This window comes from Scomber japonicus, chromosome 10, assembly GCF_027409825.1.
Source record: "Scomber japonicus isolate fScoJap1 chromosome 10, fScoJap1.pri, whole genome shotgun sequence".
In the NCBI taxonomy this organism is placed as follows: domain Eukaryota; kingdom Metazoa; phylum Chordata; class Actinopteri; order Scombriformes; family Scombridae; genus Scomber; species Scomber japonicus.
The window spans coordinates 6,422,222-6,443,984 of NC_070587.1; the positions used below are offsets into that span (position 1 = coordinate 6,422,222).

Here is a 21,763-nt window from a genome sequence, read left to right on the forward strand (position 1 = left end):
GTGTATATATAAGCTATAATTAAAGTATTTGAACAGCTGATCCAAAAACAGTAATGGTACATCTCTACATAGAAAAATCAAGAAGGATTATACTAGAAATAAACTATGAGACATTTCTGCAGTTATTTGTAATGAAGTATAATAAAGCAGGACTCGTTTCTCTTGACACGTGAAACAAACGTGCTGTTGGCCCTTTAAGACGTCGGCGTCATTGTTTTGGGGCGTAACCCGGAAGTCTTCTGTTATTTCTATCCGGCTACAACATGCTGCTTTGACTGAGAGACGCAAAATCCGCAGTTTATAGTGACACTGTTGTATGAAGTCCGTGTGTAGCCTCGCTGTTGAGTTACTAAAGTCCAGAGGAGCTCACAGTTCAGCCGCGGCTCGTCGACACGGAGCAGAAATGTGTAAAGAGCTCAAAACCAAAGTGCTGCGTTTGGTGCAGCCGGCCTCCAATGGACCGTCTCTGCGGGAAGAGGACCACACAGGTCAGCTGCCAGTCACTACACAACACCCCTATTTCCTTTCATTCATTGTGAGCTTTGAAAATATGTGCTTACTGAAGCCGCTCAGGATAGACTCATTGAAGATATTTGTCGGGAACGTCACGTGAACATTGCGGAGTGTTACATCAGCCATGACTTTGTCCACATGTCGCTTTACAGGTGTGTTTATTAAATGAAAGCCTCTCAAGTTCAGGAATGATAGTGAACAGTACAAATCATGTAGAGAGTCTTAAACATTTCAATTAAACCCAGAAAGTATTGACAAGGTGTGTAAAATATGAGAGAAATATCCTATGATTTGACAGATTTTGAAGACCAGTGTGATTTAAAAAGTATTTCAATTAACAGAGTGAATGTATTGAACAGCTGTAATGAGGAATTGTCAACATGAAGCAGACTTAACAAGTTTTCTGAATACATTTGAAAATGTGTGATTAGAAAGGCTCATTAGTATGATAGGATACAGCTTGTATCAAACTTACAATCTCCTGTATCATACAGGAGATTGTAAGTTTGATATAGTTTGATGTCAGATGGGATTTTTGCTGCAGCTTCAGCCTACTTCATATCATCATTTTAGTTTCTTGCCTCATTGATTGCAGACAGATATATATTTCACATTTCAAAGATGAAATCCATACAAATGCAGAATTTACATAACAGTAAATTGTAAAGTAAGTTAATGTACTTCACATTCAGGCAGCTGTTTAACCAAAGAGGATGGAAATGAGGTCATGATGATGTTACTACATAAGACTTTTTGGGCTGTGACATTAGGTGGTTTGATGGGTTCAAATGGGAAGAAATATTTTGAGACTGCAAATGAAGACAAGTGATAAACCATAAGCAGTGGCTTCCTACGGCAGTGGTTCTCAAACTTTTTCTCATCAATGACCCCGAAACTGAGTGTCCTCCATCTGATAAAAATATAGCTTTGGAGATGTTTGTAATAAAGTGTATAAAACCCGTCACCAGAATAGTTTTATAGTCTGTTACTTATGAATGGAATTATAGGGAAAATAAATCATTTCACTTTTTGCTGGGGACCCCATGGATCACCCTCAAGGACCCCCAGGGGTCGCCAGACCCCAATTTGAGAACCACTGCCCTGCAGATTGTCACATCATTGATACATTAATATGTAAGCATCATTTTATTAGTTTATTTTTCAGGGACAGCGTTTATAAATAAGCATTTCTGTAAATATGCCAGAATCTATCCAAAGGCTAGTTTTCATCTGGCCAGATGTGAGTTGGCAGCTTAAACATTCATTTCACATTCTCTTTGTAATCTGTAGATTACAGTAGTTAATGTCTAGTTTAGGCACAAAACCCACTTGATTAAAACTATGAAAATATCATAGTTTGGTTTAAAATGATCACTGGAGACAAGTTTTCAAATTCCTTAAAGATATGTAACCTTTACTGTCATGTAATTAGTAGTTTCTAAATGTTGGTTTTGATTATTTTTCGATTAATTGCCCAGACCTACGATGAAGTACCAATAATGAAAGTATGGTTTTGATGTATTTGTGGTCAGCTTTAATGCTTTGCTATGCTCCTAGTCTGAGGCTATTCTTTCAGGTTCATCGTTAAAACTGGGTGGTTTAAAGAAAAAAGAAAAGGAAAAAAAGCTGCATTGCATGCAGAACCAGTCCAAAGTCTTTAGGGTGGCCCTTCATATTGAGACAGTGACCTGCAGTTCACTGCAGAGGAGAAAGGCAGGGAGAGCATCATTTTCAGTAAGATGTGTCCTTGACAAACTGTAAGGAACGTAGGTTTTTTAGTGGCCATTCTTCATCACCTTAGGTTCACTTAGAAATCTCCACACTTCAGTACACAAGATTACCAACTGTCTGATATCACAAGACTAAATATGCTCTGACCTTTAGTCTTGTATGGGTCAATCTCCAAAGACATTGGATCTCATTGGAACTCAGTAGCTGTGTTTAACTTGGACACCCCAGGCCTTGTAAATACACACATCATCTTGTTACTTTCCACCTCTGCTGGTTTATCTCTGCAGCCTTTCAATACCCCAAAAATCCATCCACCATTCACGACTCAGCTGTAACAATATTACAAAATAGCACACACATGTTTTTACCCTCAGTATTTAGGCATCATGTACTTGTGTGGATAAACCCCTCTTGGAACATCCCTGTTTTGGAACTGCAGATGCTGCTGAAATCCTGAGTTGCACCGTGAAGGCTCTGAAGGAGGGCCATGTTGTTGCCGTGCCCACAGACACCATCTACGGTCTGGCATGTCTGGCCCAGAACTCTGACGCCATCAGAAAGACGTACAACATCAAAGGGCGAAATGGGCAGAAACCGCTGGCCATCTGTGTGGGAGAAATTCAGGATATCTATAAGTAAGTATGTGGTTCTTTGTGTTTTTGCCACTAGAATTAGAGGATAACCTTTGATCTTAAGTTAAGAGGAATATTCCACCATTGATCACTTCAACAGTGTAGAAGTAAGCAACGTGCTTTGAACACGATCGGGCTGTTTTTATCTACTGGAGCCACATTTTGGATGCTGATTGTTTTATAATTTAAACTATCAGTGGTAAATGTGTTTTTGGAGTCAGTCCCCTTTTTGAAATAAGTGTTTTTAATTTCTTTCTGAACTTTCTGATGTGAACAGTCATACCGTGGAGTCCCATATAAAAGAGATTGTCTGGGTTAAACCTGTACCTGGTGTCATAGAAATGCCTCGGTGATCATTAATTTGCTAAATAACATCATGTATTTCTGTATGTTTCTGCAGCCATGTTTGAATATAAATGACTGACTTAAAAAGAGGAGTAAATGCAGACTGATGGACGGTGGTTGCATCAAAAACACAGCTCAGTGGCGGTGTTGAGCTCAGTGGGTAGAGCACCTGCCCCATGTCCTCACTGCAGGCGACCCCGGTTCAAATCCAGTACCGAGCGGTCCTATCCTGCGTGTCATTGCCCCCTCTCTGCCTCCTGTTTCCTGTCTCTCTCTCTCTACTAAACATTAAAGGCAAAAGGCCCCCAAAAAATATACTTAAAAAAAAAAAAACACACAGCTCAACTTGTCTTTGTTTCCATGTACAGGTATTGTAAGGTGATGGTGAAGAAGGAGCTGCTGTGTGACCTGCTGCCTGGTCCCGTCACACTGGTGTTTGAAAGGTCCGAAGTACTGAACGTAGATTTCAACCCCTTTACTTCAGTAAGTCCATTCTTTGAACTGAATACTACTAAAATGACACACCAATGAATAAACAGCAGACTTGTCCACTGAAGACTCACTGAGCATAATAAGATGGGTTATTTTGTGTTGTTGTTTTTTTCTTAATGAGTCATAAATGAACATTGAACATCTGTTGTTTACATGGCTTTGTGCCCCTCAGCTTGTAGGCGTCCGTATCCCAGATCATGCCTTCATGAGGCGTCTCTGCCAGATGTGCGGGGAACCTCTTGCACTTACCAGCGCTAACATCAGCTCGCACGGTAGCACTGTGGCTGTAAATGTAAGTGTACACGCGCGAAGAAGGAAGTAATATAGGACATGCTGAGAGATTTTGGAAGATTCACAACACAGGAAATGTACTTTTTCCTCATTTTTAAATTACTTGTGTCCGAATCTAAAATCAAGAGTAGGGGAATATTTTTCTCCTTTTCAATATTTATATATTAAATTTGTACCTGATGATAACGCTGCTGTGTTTTTCCTCCTGAAGGAGTTTAAAGATCTTTGGCCCAAAGTATCAGTGGTAGTGGACGGTGGGCCTATCGGAGACCAGAGCCGCCTTGGGTCAACAGTGGTCGACCTATCAGTACACAACAAATATCGCATCATCAGACCTGGCTGGTAAGTGTTTCTACTGGAAGACCTTTACATTGACTTTATGTTTAGCTTTCAATGAAATCAAACTAATAATGGTCACAAAAGTGTTTTTATATGAGCTCTCAACTTTAGCGTAGGAAAAGTTAGTTTGAGCACAGAACAGAAAGATGGTCTAATATGGAGTCAGCTGTTTTTTATTTTACATTGAACAATTTAAATATATATTTTTAGCTGCTACACTATTTATATCCCATACAGGTTAATGTCTGAAAAAGATCAGCCTACATCAAGAACCTGCAAGTGTTGTTGGTTCAGTGCTGCACCTTCTACTGAAAGAAGAGCATTAGAGCTTCAATAGTTTAATTAATCAATTAGTAACTATTTTATTCATCAATTAATAGTTTTGAGTCATTTCTAAGAAAAGAAAATGCTATTTTTTTGTATCCTGTGCTTCTTAAATGTGAATACTTTTTCTTTATTATAAACACTGATCAACATTTTTCATTATTTTCTGACATTTTAGACATTAAATGATATTTTGAGAAAATTACCAACAGATTAAGATGAGTATGCTTACATTAAAACAGATGAGGATGAGTAACCTGCAGCCCCTCTGTGATTATGAATATTAAACCAGTGAATAAAATGTAGATATCCTTCACACACAACCACAAAAAATGACTACACATAGTACTTGAGTGTGAGTCTGCCACGATCGGGTGCCAATGGTGATTAAAAAATACCATATGGTGAAGGTTTACTGCTTTTTGTGTTTGTACTTTCTGACTCTCACCCCCTCCCACACTTTGGTCTGAAGATGACTCTGTACATTAGAGGAGAAATGAGAATGAATTCTGTTTTTCAGTGCCCTTTCGTCTACGGTTGATGTGCTGCAACACAAATATGGACTGTCAGAGGACTCGGGGAAAGAATGACCTTCGAACTTGCCACACTCCGTAACACACGCTGAGACGCACAACCAGCTTTGACCCGGGGCTCCTTCGGGGGGGAAAGAAATTAACTCTTTTCATGTTCCAGTGGAAAAATTAGTTTTCCATGAAATGCTGAAAATTCAAGATGGTTTTATCTTGAACTCAGGAATGACTTGACTCTTACCACTCATGGCTGCGGTGAGGTCTTGAACCCTTCTTATTTTTATTTTTTTCCTGTTATTTTCTGCCTTACTGTAATTGTTATCATGGGTTTTTTTTGTGGGATTTCTTACGAGGCCACATCTTATTTTTATTTCAGTAACATGGAACAAGGTCAGCAGGATTTTTTTCTTTTTTTTTTCACATAAAAATATAACTATATACTTTTCTCGTTGTCATACCAATGTGGCTTGACTGGGAATTCAATGGTTTGACTTTTTTATTTGAACTTATTTCTATAACGGTCATGATGTCCAACAGAGTGAATATGTTGTTTAATCTTTAAAAGGATTTGTTTTGTGAATTTTTATTGGATTGGAAAATAAATGAATTCCCTTTTATTTATCTAAACTGCATATCTATTAGGCAAACAGCATGCATCTTATACGTTAGTTGGGCATCAGCTACATGTAATTCATTGTATTGGTTAATATTGTAGCTTAAACATTTACAAGTTGAGAAATACTTTGACACTTCAGTTGTGTTGGTTTGCACAGTGGGCCGGTAGATGTACTGAGTAAATGTCATCTGCCCACTTGCATGTTAAAAACTGGAGCATCTTGTTTTTTCTCATGATGTCAACTTGACTTGAAAGACTGTACATCCTGTGCGCAGCCAAATTAAAGCCTCAAACTTCTTCATGCAGAAATAATTTGAGATGCCCCCCTCCGCTCCCCACTGTGTGTCTGGATTTCACTTATCATTGATTCTTAATGGAGTGTGAAATCAAGAGTCAGAATAAGATTAAGAAGTGCCTTTCACATGGAAATCAACCAAAGACATACCAGGAAACATACTTTGGTCCTTTTTAAAAAAAAAAAAAAAAAGGACTTACTTAAAGTAGCTTTTATTTGAACAGATTTAATTAAATTAAGTACACACACATCTGTAGAGCAGAGTGTTCTGTCAGTGGTACATTTTTATTCACAAATCCAAAACAAATGCTAACCATTTCCTTAAAAACACTTAACGTCTAATCAGGTTGTTTTTACATCAGTGAAAGATGGTAATATGTGAGTGGAGCAGTGCTATCCTGCATGCTATAAGCATAGAAATACTTACCAGCTAATTCCTCTGATTTCTTCAAGAGGATGTTATCTGTGGCAGTCTTTGCGAGGGGATTGAAAAAATCTATCAAATGACATTAAATCCACTTGAAATATTTTGTATTTGAGATGAAGCTCTTGAACAAATAGTTCAAACATTTTGGGAACTAGTAGATATATTCTGTGTCATTGGCCTGAGCCTTTCTGCTAAGCTAACCAACTGCTGGCATCATATTTAATAGACCAACATGATAGTGGTATGGATCCATTCATCCATCTACTGGCAAGAAATGTAAGTATTTCACAAAATGCTGAACTATTCCTTTAATCATCTCGATGATATGGGATTTTTTTTTTTTTTTTGCATGCCAGCAGCAACAAAACCTCTTCACTTGCTTGCTTAACCTCCACCTACAGTTTTTAAACACCTCCCTGTCATTTAATAGAGCCCTCCGAACTTTAATCAACATTAGTGCCTCATTCTCTTCAAGAGCCTGTTGTAGATGAAAACCAAACCACAGCAACCAATCCCATTATTTAACTGCAGAAAGGGAAATGAGACCATTGAGTTGATGACACATAGTATTTATGGAAACATCAGGCAGTAGTTTCTCAGATGGTGGGAGTGTTTGAGCTAATTGTCCATTAATTTTCACTGGGTGACCAAGGAGCAGAAACAGGCCAACAGATCATTGTAGAAGTCTGGGCTATGATTGCAGTTGAAAATTCCCCAGCTTAACAACTGAATGCTGCTTTCACCTGAAGCAGGACAAACATATCATATCTGTGTCCTTACAGTTCAGAGGGTGTGCACATTACAAATACACACACCTGCAGTAACTGACACATCAAGTCAAGTTAAAAGTCAATGCATCATCTTTTATGCTCACATCTATACTGATCAGTCTCTACATTCACTTCTTGTCTCTTTTGTTCTTTGTCTTTCATGTGTACACACAAACACACACACATATCCACCACAGCTGTTTTAAGTCTGCTCACTGAAAGCTCACATGAGCCATTGCTCCTTCTCTTTGTTGAACTGCTCTGCCCAGCGCCGGGTCAGCTCCAGGTAGTGATCAGGTCCATGTGGCTGATAGTCCAAGTACACACGGGTGACAGTTTTTTTAGGCATCGCCCTCTCTATCTGCGTCCCCTCGTGCCATTCATTAAACGATGTTATGGTGACAATCTCTGGCCGCACGTTCAGCGCTGCCTGCAGGGCCGTCTCATAGTAACGGCCATTGACCCGGTTGCGGGTGTTGTGGTTGTTCCACGGCCGGATGCTGGTGTCAATGTAGCCGGGTCCCACACTGGGGATGAAGATGAGATTGTTGCCATCGCAGAAGGCCTTGATGGCCTTCCAGTTCTGGTGAGAGGAGCCAAACGAGAAGCCGTTGGATGCAAAATAAGTGTACATGCCATCAAAGCCACCTGCAAGGATGTCATGCTTGTGGCGCTCCTCCACAATCAGGGCAATGAAGATGGAGTCATAGTCTGAGCCGCGCACACTGTGGGAGCCAGTGGTAGACAGAAATTCAGACCAGGACTCTGGAGGGGTCAGGTAGGCGTCGTAGATGTAAAATAGAGGAAGACTCTTCCCTGTGCTGGTGGTGAACTTGTAGAAGGCTCCATGGTCACCATACCTTAAAACAGAAACACAGTTAAATGATGACACAGTAAGTTAGTGCTGAAACAATTAGTCAACTCATGTTTTTTTGTAGGAACATACAGTAAACTGATCATTTTCTAAGTGGATCTGTAAACTTTCTCCTGAGGCTGGTGCTAAAATACAATGGGGGTCCAAAGTTCAAAAAGGAGCATTAATGTGGCTATCGAGTATCATTGCAATCTGCCTGAAACTGGTTTAATTGTACTCAGCTTTTTTGGAAATCACTGATATTTCTTGAGTGCCTGATGGCACTAATAACCATAAAATTCATTCTTTGGTGACCATGAATGTCAAAAGAAAATTCACTGGAAATACATCTAGTCATTTTTTGAGACGTTGCCAAACTTCTCTTGGTCATGGTCAAGTTTTTACCATGTGGTGGTTTTTGAGAAAAGTATAACCACATCATGAACTATAACACAAGATATACAGTATAACTCAAACAATTAGTCGGCTCCTGTTATAAAATGCTTTTTTTGTCACACACGACAGTAAATTTACCATTTGTCAGACAAAATAAGACATTTCAAGACAAAGCATTTGACTCTGGGAAGTTATAAAAGGCATATTTCAATATTTTCTGACATTCATATGGACAAATGAGTAATAGATTAATCAAGAAAATAATCATTAGAATTAGCATTATTGGAAATTGAATACTTTACAGCGGTTTGACAGGTGCTCCTTTTATTTTTAAAAGCAACCCCAATACTAAAGGTTAGAAAGTAACTTTGGCTTCAGAGACTCATTTATAAATCATGAAACTGGTCTTATATAATCAGATATGCTTTCTAAAGGTATTTTAGTTTCGTAACAACTGTTCTTTAAACTATGCATGAAGTCTTAATGCGTTTCTATTTAAATTGACCTGTGATGATGGACATGTGCAGTCACAGTTAATACCTGTCAATTATATACTTGATGTTGTCGTGCACACTCTGGTCATTTCGTCCTCTGTATGGTTGGATGTGAAATGCAACCTAGGAAGACATGCAGAGAGAGAGAGAGAGACAGACACACACACACACACACACACACACACAGACACACACACACACACACCTTGTTGGTTATCATTCATCATATTACTGTCATTAAAGTAAGATGCCACAGTCAGCACTTACAGATGACCTGAGCATGTATTGACTTAAAAGCAACAATCAGTTCCTCAGGGAGAGTACTTATGGAGGGCTGGCAAGTGCAACATGATCTTCTGGTCTCCAGCTAATTAAAGTTTGATAAGTTGCCAGGAAGAAATGGGTCAATATAGTGCATATCATATTATAGTCAATGGTTATTTCAGCTGATTGGACTCAAAATACCTCTTTCTGCAAATTCTGCAAAAGAGGTTAGTCATGCACTATTTTGACCTTTTGAGGCCCTTAAGCATGGCAGGTTTGGTTTCTCAACCCTAGTACCATGTGACAGGTGTGTGTCTGTTTACAACCTACAAATAAAAGAGTGGCACTTAGCCACTTAAGGGCACGATTTAACTGTACCAACCCCTATGTTTTCTTTTCATGACAAATTCTGTCACACTATGAAGCAGGAGTTGTTTTTCACCCTTCGTGGTGCCGCTGTGGAGACTTTTTGTAATGCTCAGTTAATGGCTCTGTTCAAAACATCAATTTGCAATTATAGAACAAAAGCTGTAGTGGAACAAGGGACCTCAAGTGACACATACAGAAAAAGTGCTTAAGTTGAATATTTTAAGGCACGGCCAGAGAATTCAGTGACTTTAAATTATGCATGCTCAAAGTGAAACAGCAGTGGACACCCAAGGGGAACAATGTGAAGGAAAATGGCATTTTAAGATGATGGAGGCCAACAGTACCTAAATGGATATAAGACGTCATCGGTTAAACTGACAGAAGGCCCGCTTAGTCTTTGCTGGATGATTCCTGTCTTATCCTTGTGTGAGTCTTCATTTAACCCCATATTTGGACAAGACTTAGATTTTACAGCCCTGCCAGCAGCTCTGTGTGCTGCACGCAGGCACAGCAGGGCTTTGAGCTGAATGCTAATGTCAACATGTTAAAATGCTCAGTGACGATGCGAACATGCTGATGTTTAGCCAGTTTAATGTTCATCATGTTCACCATCTTAATTAGACTGCCATGCTATCACGTGATAGCATAGTTTAGCTATCACACAACAACATTCTCTAACACAAAGTAGGCCTACAGCTGAGGCTGATGGGAATGTCTTTTTCAAGTAGTTAGCCATAAATCAAGGTACAGATTGAAATGTTGGGGTGGTGAATGCAGTGCTATGTGAGACCATTCATCCTGAAGGGGAACATCCAAGTCATTAGGATTTATCCTCTGGGCACAATGAATGTACATATGTTTCAGTCTTGACAAGAGTAGTCAGTCTACTAGTGTGACTAAAAAGCAAAATACTGAAAGAAGATCCACAGGATTAAAAAGTATGTACCATTATCTAGTAAGTTTTTTGTGTGTGTCTCTCTCTCTCTCTTTTGATGCTGCTATGATAGAAAATTGCATTCCAGACAAATGATTCACACTGGAATATTCGGTGGAAGCAGTATAGTTGGCAGCACTAAGTGTCACTTTGACATTGAGCGTAAGTGTACTAATGGATTAAAGTGAAGTTTTGAATAGGCTATATCTGAGCAAACTGTTTTAATCTGCAGATGTGTATAGATAAACTGTCAGTTGGAGGCAAGAAAAGCGGAATCACTTGTGCCTCTAATGGAGATGGTAAGTGCTTTTATGCGCAAAAAAAAAACCCATACATTTTGAAGGTGTCAGATGCACTTTGCTTGCAAAATATCAAGCTGAAGAAAAAGAGGTGCAGTGGATAGAAAAAGTTCCTGACCAGCTGAGTAAATCATAGCCAGGAGGTGTTTATGAAGCTATAACTTTTTTTTTTTAATGTTGAGGTATTTGAGGTTTCGAAGCCATATAATTATTATTCACAGTGACATAAAAAGCTGTTATAGCCTCATCACTGCAGCAAAGCGGAGGCCCCTAGAAAACTCCTTCAGCTCACACTTCAGAAACACACTGGCCCATTACTCTGTGGTAAATTAGAAGTAAATGAGAGTCAACGCATTTTCAATACCCCATAAACATTGACAGCATGAGCCTCAAACACCCCCAGCATGATTTATGCTGAGCAGAGTCAAATTTAGATTTAGACAGCACAAAGGGAGGAACGTGAGCCAACACAAAGACCTTTAAAACAATTAGATCAATTTCAACAAAGTAGGGCACATTTCTGTATCCAAGACTGCCCGTTTCCATCTGTCCAGTGGACCCACACAATATTGGAGGATCATGTAAGACTAAATCTATCTACTCAATGTATCTGGAACCAAGAAAGTGTGACTGATGCCATTATTGGGCACCCATGTGTCATATTCCCCTGTGTACATGTAGCTACATGGCCTACTTACAGGATAGAACTTTTATAGCCCCTCAGGGTTCAGATTGTTCACAGAGGCAAACTGAGTCATGGCACCCATGATGCACATTTCCCCTCTGCTCCTTCCCTCCTGCACCCAGCTTCCAGTGCCCTCCACCCTGTCCCTACCAAAACGCCCCCACCCTCCCCTGGGCAGGAGGACTATTTCGGTTTCTGTTCAAGCTGAGGTCGAGCAGCAACACTGCTGTGATCTGCTCTCCAACTCCACTGCACGATGCATGAGCTGTGCGTGGGTGCTGCTAAAATACGGCTCAACTTATATAATAAAAAAAAGTACATAGCTTTCTCTTGAAGCGTTACCCAAAGAGGGGTCAGTGTGTTTTTAGATGTGTGGCGTGGGATTGCCTGGAAGATGGAGGTAGGATTTGCTTTTTTAGTACGTTCACTCTGCTCAAAAGAGGCAAATCCCATTTTCATTCACCTCTGAATGTTCTTGTGAATACGAACTTATGCCATTATGCTAAAATGTCATTTATTTCATGCGTGTTCTTTAAAACTCCCTACACCAGATGCAGATGGATAATGTTCCTGATCTTGGCATGGCTGCATTACCAACCAGCAAAAAATGTTCACAAGGTGACTGTGTTGGTCATTTCTTAAGGTATCAAAATCTAGTTTTAAGTCTATATTAGCAGTGAAACAATGACTTTATAAATCAATTAGTCGACTGACAGGAAATTAATCTGCAAGTACTTAAATGGTTTTACCTTTTCCAGCTTTTTAAATGTAAAAAGAACTGTTGAATAAAACAAGCAACTTTCTTTGGCTGTTGGGGATTATAACAAACATTTTTCTTATAATGAAACAAAAATAATTAGTTGCATCTCTGGTTTAGTTATTTTTCACAATCTGATGGTGCATATTCTTAAATTCATTTGTGGTGGTGGAGGTCAACAGCAAGGTTTTTCCCAGGGGAGCCCTAATAGCTTCATCCGGTCATGAATCTTGGAAAAGGTTAATGTTATATTCATGCCCCATTGAGCTACATGAAACCACAAAGACTCACATACAGTCTTAAATTGCTCTGTCAAGCAGTAAATGAACACAAGACTGGACAGAACAAGACAGGACAAAGATATCGGATGAAACACAGTGTGCATATGAGCAGGTGGTGAGTTTGGGCAGGTCAGTATAAAGTGTAATATGAACATAGGGAGTGTCTGGTCTTTTCTTTCCTCATCTTATCTCTGTTGTGTTCACTCATCTTTTACAATAACCTAACAAAGTTTCTCTTAAATTATACACTAGGCTCTCAAAAGGCCTGATGATTTCACTTCCAAACTGCACTTCTCAGATTAGCTGATAGCCATGTTGCTACTAAAAGCAGATTGCAGACATGTCGGTTTTTCTCTGATACATTTTTGGCTGTTGCCACTGCTCCTGTGGGACCATCTGTCCTCCCCACTCAGGCTTCCCTCTCTCATTTTAGCCGGCCTTTCAGTTGAAAAGAGCAAAGAATTTATTTGAGGTTTGTTCTTTCAGAAAATGTGCATTAGACTTCCAAATGATGAGAGCCAAAGTTCTTTACCTTGTCAGCGTTTTGCTGAAATTATGCAAGAAGAAGCACTCCAAAGATAGATGTCCTTCCGTGCAGAGAGAGATGAAGGAGTTAATCAAAAAACAAGGAGAACTGGAAAGGATGCTTAGAAATACAAGCTGTACACAGAATAATTGTCCTCTAAAGCTATTCTGCTGTCTGATTGTGATCCTCTGGGTGCTTTCATTAACGATAAGTAGCTCCTTCTTATTTCAGTGAGATACTGAAATGTTCAGTTGATTTGTTGGAAACATGTCACAATCTGTTTTTCCACACACGCTTCCTCTGCACTTTTCTTTACGAAAATGTCACGCTTGGTGGGTCACTGATGACAACAAAGTGTGGCATCAAATTCAATCTATTAGCTTTTCTCCTGACAGCATTATGTGTAAAACCTCATCAGTCCAGCGTTGCATGTCTAATCCCACTGTGCTCATCTTGCCCTCTCAGAGATACATTATTTCTTTGCCTGCAGCCAAACAGCAGAAGAAACAAATGCAATATCAAATCTGACAGGCGGCCCTGACAAACCCACTGCCATCTTGTCAAAGCTGTTTATGGGGAGGACGAGGCCAGGATGTGTCACATGGCTGCTGGAAAATAAATGCTCTTTATCTTCACATCAGCATTCACAAACACTGGCATGATCATTTAATTGTGTCACAATGATAAAAAATTTGCTTTGTGTTTCACCTTGAGTAGCATATTGTAAGGGGACTGACTGATCATATTTTTGGTGCCACATATGTTAAAATATACAAACATACCTCAATATGCTCATATAAGTACATTTTAACATGTTAACTTCAAAGCTTAATCTGGAAGAACAGTGTTTTTCTTCTTGACACAATTTTATCATCTGTCAAATTTAAGGCTGGCTTGCTTCCTCTAAGAGAACTGGATGGTCTGCTAAGATGACATCAATTTATGAACTTGGACAGCAGTGCTCCAAAAACATAAAGATATCTTAATACAACAGCTTCAGTTTGCCGATTTATTTCCTGTGAATATCACAATAACCCAATGAAACATCACAGGAATGCATACACTGTTTTTAAGCATCAAAAGGATTTATGTGGTTCTTGCCCCCCTTTGCATGTCAGCTGGCTGATTTTTTTTCACTTAAGCATGTATCATGTTGAGCAAATGCTGTTGATGCATTATTAAATATAACCTGCTTTGACACAGGAAAACTCTTACAAGTCTGCCTCTCTTATACGTCTTTTCAAATTCAGTCATACAGAATGAAGGATTACTATGGACCTTGAGTGGCTTTTAAAATGCACACAAACACATCCATACATGATGTATGCCTCTTGCACATTCATTTCAGAGAAAAGAAGTGAAGAGAAGAAGAAAAGTCTAAAAAAAAACTTTGTGGAGCTGAAAACTGATTACTCTGTCAACAAAGACAGTATCTCTTTCTTGTCCTCCCTAGTTTTCCTGCACGGGGAGAGTGTCTGACATGAGCTGTATCACATTACAAACGACTGCTCCCTGTAAAACTTTAATAGGCCTTCGGTACTGTGACAGGAGGCAGTGAGACCGACATGGACAGCAGTTAATTCCTCCAACAAGCCATTTTCCAACCTAATTGCCAGTTGGTCATGTGGTTTTGCTGCCTCCATCACCACCTCTCCACTTATGCTTATGTACTCCCGGGCTCTTTCAGTCCCCACTGAACAACTAACTGATTCCAGCAGCAGCAGCAGCAGAAGCTCTTTGACCCGTTTTTCGCTCTAATGCCGGAGATGTCACTGCAGCTGCAAACATCCAGAGTCAAATCCCTGAGTAGCAGAGGCAGCTTTATAGGAAGCACAGCAGAGCAAGTTGAGCTTCAATACCTCTCAATCTTACTCTCCTGTAACAAAAGCAAATTGACACTTCTGTGTGTTAAACACCACAGCCTAACACCCAGTTTGAGATGACTGACCTGAGCGGCGTTAAACTTTCTGCTTACCTCTGTGAACCATCAATAATGCTTCTCTCACTCCTGTGTCACTGTGCTCTTATTGGGATGAATGGGTGGGGAGATAATGGAAATACAATCATATTTGTCTCTGCCTCATTTAGAATCTGGCAACCATTCAGAAATAAAACAATACATATCCCTCAAAACATCAATTTAGGCTTTTATTCTTAAACCTTGAGGAGTTCTGCAGGCTGGAAGTCAGTAATAGCCTTTCTGTAGCTTTGTGTAGCAGAGCAAAAGCCTATTTACAGCATTATTGGTGGAAAAGCAACTCCTCAATCAATATTTGTCAACTTAAATTGAATGAATCATGGAGAAATCAACACTAATTTCCCCCTAACAACTTTCTATAATGTAAAAACTGAGCTTGCCTCAGAATAGATTTGATTCATTGCTCTTTTGTAGCTTTGGACTCTTTCCCCCTTTCTGATTCAAGTCTCACACACACACACACACACACACACACACACACACACACACACACACACACACACACACACACACACACAGAGTCCAAAAGTGCTGATGCCTTTGTACCTTGAGGTTGTGTCTATAGGCAGCATCCAGTACAGCTGGTACCAAATCCTCAGCAGGTTCCCCGTTGTCGTCAGCCAGGCCAGGAGGATACCAGGACAACACCAGAACCCCTGGAGACACACGAGAACACACAAGCCTGATGATCCAACCTCGACCAAAGATACTGATTAATACCTCCGAGAGCATCTGCTGAGAGCAAACGTCCAAAACACATAAACTGTTATCCTGTGCATTGTTAAAATGATGTATGATTTTCATGATGCTTGTAAGAAATGCTGACAATCCTTGTGGGAGAAACGGGGGCAGAAAAAAACTTCTGCTTTCATTAATCTACGCTGGAGGTTTTTCACACAGTTTTATAGACCCATTTGAGACCGCTGAAGGAACACAGTCAGTTGCACTTTTATTGAATAAGTTGTACAATGTATGCCCTGGTAATCCATTACGGTAATGTAAAGGGCAGATATGTGTGTATCATAAGTGAAATGTGAAAACAACAAGAAAAGGTGAAAGGTTAGTTTGGGGATGTCGCAACAGGCCTTATAGGGAGTTGTTTTTAGCATGTTGATTTCACCAACTCCTTGTAAGGAGTTGTTTTGACCATGTTTAATATTTCCAAAGAAGATCAGGTCGCCAACACTTATGAGTAGAATTCCAGGAAACCGAATCTAGCTGACCTGATGCGCACACAATGACGTATGCTAATTACCATGCTTGTTTTTCAGGGCTAAGACAGATGCTGGCAAGGTTTGTGGCTTGTAGACACTGTATGGAGGAGGGTTGCTTGTTTTATCTAAACTCTCCACCCTGCCTATCACACATATCCTGCACCTGATTGATGAATATGCACTTGTCATCTTAAGACTATTTATTATGTCTTGTTTTAGTAGCAATCTCTCTGTGCAGCTCGAATGCGTGACAGCTCGTAAATTCCAAGGGGATAAATGTTTGTTCATGCTCTGATGCTGGCTGAGAAATGGCTTCATATCAGCCACGGTGATGCCTGGCACCAGAGATGATCTGGCACATCTAATATGCACTCAGAGTTAATTCATTAAAGTCATGTCCACTTGCTGTGAAGATGTGGGGACAATTAGATTACAATACCCAACTATGCCTGTATGCATATTAAGAATATGGCCGTCACTGTTTTGTTTTATTTACGTGCCTCTGTGAAGTGGCGGGGAATCAGTCATCCTAGTTAGAGTTTGGCTGGCTGTGGTGTCTAATTAAATGGATTGTTTTAACTAAGCGTCATGAGCCAGACCCTCCATCATCCATCTGTCAAGGCGGGGCAGTTTCAGAGGGATGGACCGACGGTCTGATCATCATTCTAGATGGTGTACAATATCCTCCTGAGCCGCAGGATAGAAACATCAGGGCCTATCATGTGTAGGCTGCTGATGGCTGGACGCACAGAGCTGTAACTCGACACCAAGCTGTGGAAGGCATCTGCTTCTTTTAGGGAAGCTATACAAGTTTTAGAAAAGACGAAACAACACAGCTGTAAATATTTCATGAGACATCAAAAAAACTGACCTCAAAAAGATCTCAGAATGCAGAGCTGGGTGATAATTTAATACCTCACATGTCCTCTTTCATTTTTAGTCTTGCAACTACAGTGCACCATCCAACTTAACTCTAGATATCCCATAATCATGCACTTCTTTTTTTAAATCAATGAACTGCAAACAAGCCCCCAAGTGAGACCATTTCATTTAGCTTGAAGATTTCAAAAGTCTGTAAAAATAGTTAGTCATGACTTTTTCATATTTCCATTTTTTACACTTGATTGTTGGTTTGTTGGTTTTCTGGTTCTATACTGTACATGTGATTTCTTGTATGCTGGTTATGTGGTTGTGTGTCAGTTCACAGGACTGTTGGAAAAGAGATCTTGATCCCAATGGGACCACCTGAATAAGTAAAGTTACAAAAATATCACCATTTATTGACTTCATGGCCATATTGTGTTTTTAACCTATTTTAGTTATGATTTCAAGCAAGGGGTGATGGAAAAACTTCCTTAATTAGCTAATGAAGTTTTTGTTTTACATTTGTTGACAGTTTTTTCTAACAGTTGTTAGCACTGAATTTCATTTTTCATTTGTGTGGCACAATACAATATATTCAAGACATTGGAAGCCACATGCAATGGACCAGACTCAAAGATTTCCTGCCTCACTTTTATAGTTGTAACTGTCAGGAAATAAGTCTGCTTATAATTTAAGAAGTTTCCCCTCTTGATAACTGTTGTTTTCAGTCTGAAATTGTGTCTGCAGCAGAAAGGCTCAGCAGCAGATATTTGGGGACTTTCAGCTGAGCGTGTAGGGAGCTGTCCACTGAATCGGTGGTGCTGAAAATGTTTTCTGCCCCTGAAGCGAAAAGGAAGCAGCTTTTTATCTTAGCTATAAAAGTCAAATTTTTGCACAGCTGCTGAGCACGAAAGAAAAACAATATTCAGCTCTTTTTGTCCGTCTCTGTCCAAGAAAACCACATTTGTAAACTGTACCTGCCGCAGATGCACCGATCTGCTCCATGTGGGACTCCAACACGTCCGGGTCCCTCGAGCTGTACGGGTTAAGTTCTGGGTAGAAACTGGCGCCGATGTCTTCAGGCGGCATGTGTCTCCCTCTCGGGTAGCTGGATGCGATTTTAGGGTCCCAGTGTGGAACCAAGATGTGGTCCCAGTGGATGTATTTACCGTCCATATGTGGGCTCCCGTACCACACGTAATAAAAAATATGAACATCATAAAATATTGTCCCCTCAGGACCAGAGTTTGATAAAACTGCTTTGGTGTTGCTGCCAGCCAGTTGGGCTTGACCCTGAGACACGGTGGTGTCGCGGGACACGGAGCGCCGGTCCATCTTCCCCCCTATCATCGGCAGTAGCTCCAAGCCCGGGGCCAGATCCGAGAACCCGTCACTGGGCTTTAGTGTCCTCAGTCCCATCATAGTGCCGAAGATGAACAGCGAAAAGAGAAACAGAGCTATGCAAGCTTTCCTCCGCAGTCTTGCCATGTTTGGCTGGAGTGGCAGCTCCTCCAGGAACGACGAGACCAAGAGCGCGAATAAACCTCTATCTGTCCTGCTTCTGCCTTGTCCCCACCCAGAGTTCACCTCAGTCTAAAAACTACTCTCCAAACTGTCCTGCATGGCATCTACATCTACACACCTTTCTGAATTCATCACAATAAAGTGGCTACATGATTGCAGTTCCAGTCGCAGCAGACTACCTGGCGCAGCTGGATGTGGGAATTTTAACTTTCTTCAGCAGCAGCCTCATGTTTTGTATTCTTCTGAGCTGCGATGTGAGCTATAACCGGATGTTCTTCTCAAGACCCTTCACTCCGCAGTGATGTCCGAGGGATTTTCTAGTCTCCTTGGTGGGTGGGTTGGTTGCTTGCTTCTTTACACAGTCCGTTTCGGATGTCAGAGAGGCGGGACTCATCCCTGTGTTGCCCTTGTGCGCGCGGCAGCAGTGCCTTGTGCATTTTTTTTATAAATGTTCTCACCAAATCAGCAACAAAACCAAGTTAACCTGATCGATGAGTCTATAAATCTAACATATTTAGCTCAAAACATAATAACAGTTTTCAGGATTCGTTTTTTTTTTTAAAGTTAGGTCTCCAGTATGTGTCTGACTTGTCCTGAGCTGCGAGTTAAAAGTTATACTGACATCATGTGGACACCTCATATAACACAGGCCACTTCAACACGCTGCCTTCAGGTACTGCCGGAAATTATGTCACCTGAGAAGTTTTGATGTGCTGTTCCATGGGTGGAGCCCAGAGAGGTTGATATTAACTATTATTATTATCAATATAACATATACCAGACAAAAACTGCAAACCTAATTTTCTCGTTGTCTTCCTGATTTTTAATAGGGGTATTTTCGTTCATAAGAAAACCCTGATGACTTCTGACTTTGGACCAACGGCTTTGGTTTGCTATAGGACACAGGACTCAGAGAAAGAGAAAATGTGTCCTATTCTTTTCTGTCACCAAGCCTAGGCGACAGAGCACCACGCAGCCATCTCTGCATCTCTGTCCGTTATGTTGTTGCAGGTTGGCTTGAATCCAGCAGTGAGATTCAAACACCTTGGCTTCCGGCCAAGAAAATGTGAGCCAGCATTGAGAGGCCCTGACCTCTCCACTGGAAGTGAAGTCACTTGCTGACTCTTCATTACATTGTTTTCATACTCAGTTTAATCTGAGACTGATAGGTATGCCTCACGCAGCCTGGGCTTTAAATTAGTTGACGCTTTGTATAACATCCGGTCTAAAATAAACTTTTTCAGGTCGGCCATTACTATAAGATTGGCAGTCAGGGATTACTGTCCAAGGTGCTGAAAGAAAAGTCAAATATAGTGAGAAGCACATAAACTATATTACCCTTTTTTTAAGAAGTTGCCAAGATTGTGCTCTGAAAATCTGTGCCGAGTTTATGAACGCGACACAAATTAAAGGAGTCAGGGTAGATAAAATGTTTGTAGCTGCTTTAAAAAAAAAACAAATAAAACTTTCAAATACCAGTTTAAAGCTGATGGTTTTGGTTCATCGTGGTTAAAAACTAATGAAACATGAGTTATCGTGGGATGTAAGTACTGATCCAGCACATATATTATCACTGGAAAACATGCTGATGACTTATTATGCCATCACTGCTCTAACTCTTCAAAAATACATCCAATTCAAACTTTCCAAAAAAAGCTGAATAAAGAACCAGCTGTCATCTGCCAAAAATGTCAAAACCTCACGAATCAAAATCATTTTCTAGAAATAAATGAACGAATAAATACAATAATGATCGCAAAGGCGTTAGGTGGTAAATACAACTGACAAAAAAGAAAAGCACCGAAATGAATGAATAAAATCTTCCCGGTGTGTTATGGCTTTAAAACAAGATATGAATGGTTCTTAGAGGCAAAAATGCTTACCTGAATTATCCTTAGTATATTCTATTTCGCAGATATAGAGTTGTCAGATTAAGTCTACTATTTCATATTAATATTCTACAGTATATTTATAAGCAACTTCTAACACGTGCAATCCCACGATATATCATTTCAACACATAGTTTGGGACTTCAGCATTTCCTGCTTTTTAAGTTCCTTCAATTATGTACTTAAGGGTAAAAAACCGCGTGTTTTGTGGGTCCACCAGGGGTCGTTGTGGTAGTTGTGGTGAAGTCAACTCTGAAGCCTCCATCAGATAGTCAGAGATGGGACTTGTGCGGTCTTTCATTCACAGAAAAAACGACGTAAAAACTAAAGTACATATCAGATAGTCTAACTAAACTTTAATAGAAAAAAAAATCTAACCCTAACCCTAACCCTTCCTCTCTCACAAAGGGGAGACCGACCATTAAGATGACCCGAGTCTTAATTTATCAAACACACACACATACACATCCAATAATTCATTGCATTTATCCCGCTGAAATTTATTGGTAAAAATAATCTAAATATTTTCCAGACATATTTTTCTTTATTTTAGGATGACTAAATTTAACAGTAGCTCGTTTTCATGCTACTTAATAAATTGTTTCAGTTCATTAGTGGTTCTCTAACTTTTTCACATCAAGAAACCCTTAACTGACACAAATTACACCACAGACCCCTTTCTGATCATATTTTTTTAATTTTTAGATGTTTTATTGTGCAGAGAATGAATTAAACCTTTGACCAAAACACACATCTTGTTACTTATGGATGAGATTATAGTGAAAATAAATGACTGTTGTTTTTGCTGCTGAGCAAAGCTGCAAATCAATCACGTAATCTTTTTCGTTATTTAGGATTTGGTTTTGTGTTTTAGTGCTTAGTTAAAAGATCACTTTCCCTGTCTTTGATTCATCCATCCATCATTCCACAAGGACAAGAGTCAACATCCTAACATGATGTGATCAATCACTATTGATCCGTTTGACCAGCTTGGCTTGTTTTCTTTGGCTGTTTTTTTGTTTTGTTTTTTTAACTGATTTTTCTTTTTTATCCTTTTGTTTAGTTCAAGTCCGTTTCTTCTACACTCTTACCTCGTTGTTACACTCAGTTGAGCTGTTTCACCTCTGCACA

At 39.9% G+C, this 21,763-nt stretch overlaps 2 protein-coding genes across 2 annotated transcripts; one reads left to right on the top strand and one right to left on the bottom strand.

The window, feature by feature from the left end:
• The first annotated feature begins 286 nt into the window (after positions 1 to 286).
• On the top strand, positions 287 to 5,654 carry yrdc (yrdC N(6)-threonylcarbamoyltransferase domain containing). Its single transcript, XM_053327961.1, has 6 exons — positions 287 to 488; positions 2,684 to 2,879; positions 3,590 to 3,704; positions 3,886 to 4,005; positions 4,216 to 4,346; positions 5,188 to 5,654. Exons 1-6 carry the CDS (start codon positions 317 to 319, stop codon positions 5,255 to 5,257), a joined length of 804 nt encoding a protein of 267 aa, XP_053183936.1. The 5' UTR covers positions 287 to 316; the 3' UTR covers positions 5,258 to 5,654.
• A 1,874-nt stretch (positions 5,655 to 7,528) lies between these two features.
• Positions 7,529 to 18,707, bottom strand: LOC128367134 (glycoprotein endo-alpha-1,2-mannosidase-like protein). Its single transcript, XM_053327956.1, has 4 exons — positions 18,197 to 18,707; positions 15,688 to 15,797; positions 9,095 to 9,171; positions 7,529 to 8,165 (listed from the first exon to the last, which is right to left on the bottom strand). Exons 1-4 carry the CDS (start codon positions 18,705 to 18,707, stop codon positions 7,529 to 7,531), a joined length of 1,335 nt encoding a protein of 444 aa, XP_053183931.1.
• Positions 18,708 to 21,763: the final 3,056 nt, after the last annotated feature.

What these genes read in the sequence shown, in the direction of transcription:
- LOC128367134 (XM_053327956.1), bottom strand. Translation starts at nt 18,707, where the DNA reads ATGGCAAGACTGCGGAGGAAAGCTTGCATAGCTCTGTTTCTCTTTTCG. An exon ending in CCTATAGACACAACCTCAAG is followed by an intron (nt 9,172 to 15,687) that starts GTACAAAGGCAT and finishes ATGTCTTCCTAG; the next exon opens with GTTGCATTTCACATCCAACC. An exon ending in ATCAAGTATATAATTGACAG is followed by an intron (nt 8,166 to 9,094) that starts GTATTAACTGTG and finishes TTCTGTTTTAAG; the next exon opens with GTATGGTGACCATGGAGCCT.
- yrdc (XM_053327961.1), top strand. Translation starts at nt 317, where the DNA reads ATGAAGTCCGTGTGTAGCCTCGCTGTTGAGTTACTAAAGTCCAGAGGA. An exon ending in GCGGGAAGAGGACCACACAG is followed by an intron (nt 489 to 2,683) that starts GTCAGCTGCCAG and finishes TTGGAACTGCAG; the next exon opens with ATGCTGCTGAAATCCTGAGT. An exon ending in CGCATCATCAGACCTGGCTG is followed by an intron (nt 4,347 to 5,187) that starts GTAAGTGTTTCT and finishes TCTGTTTTTCAG; the next exon opens with TGCCCTTTCGTCTACGGTTG.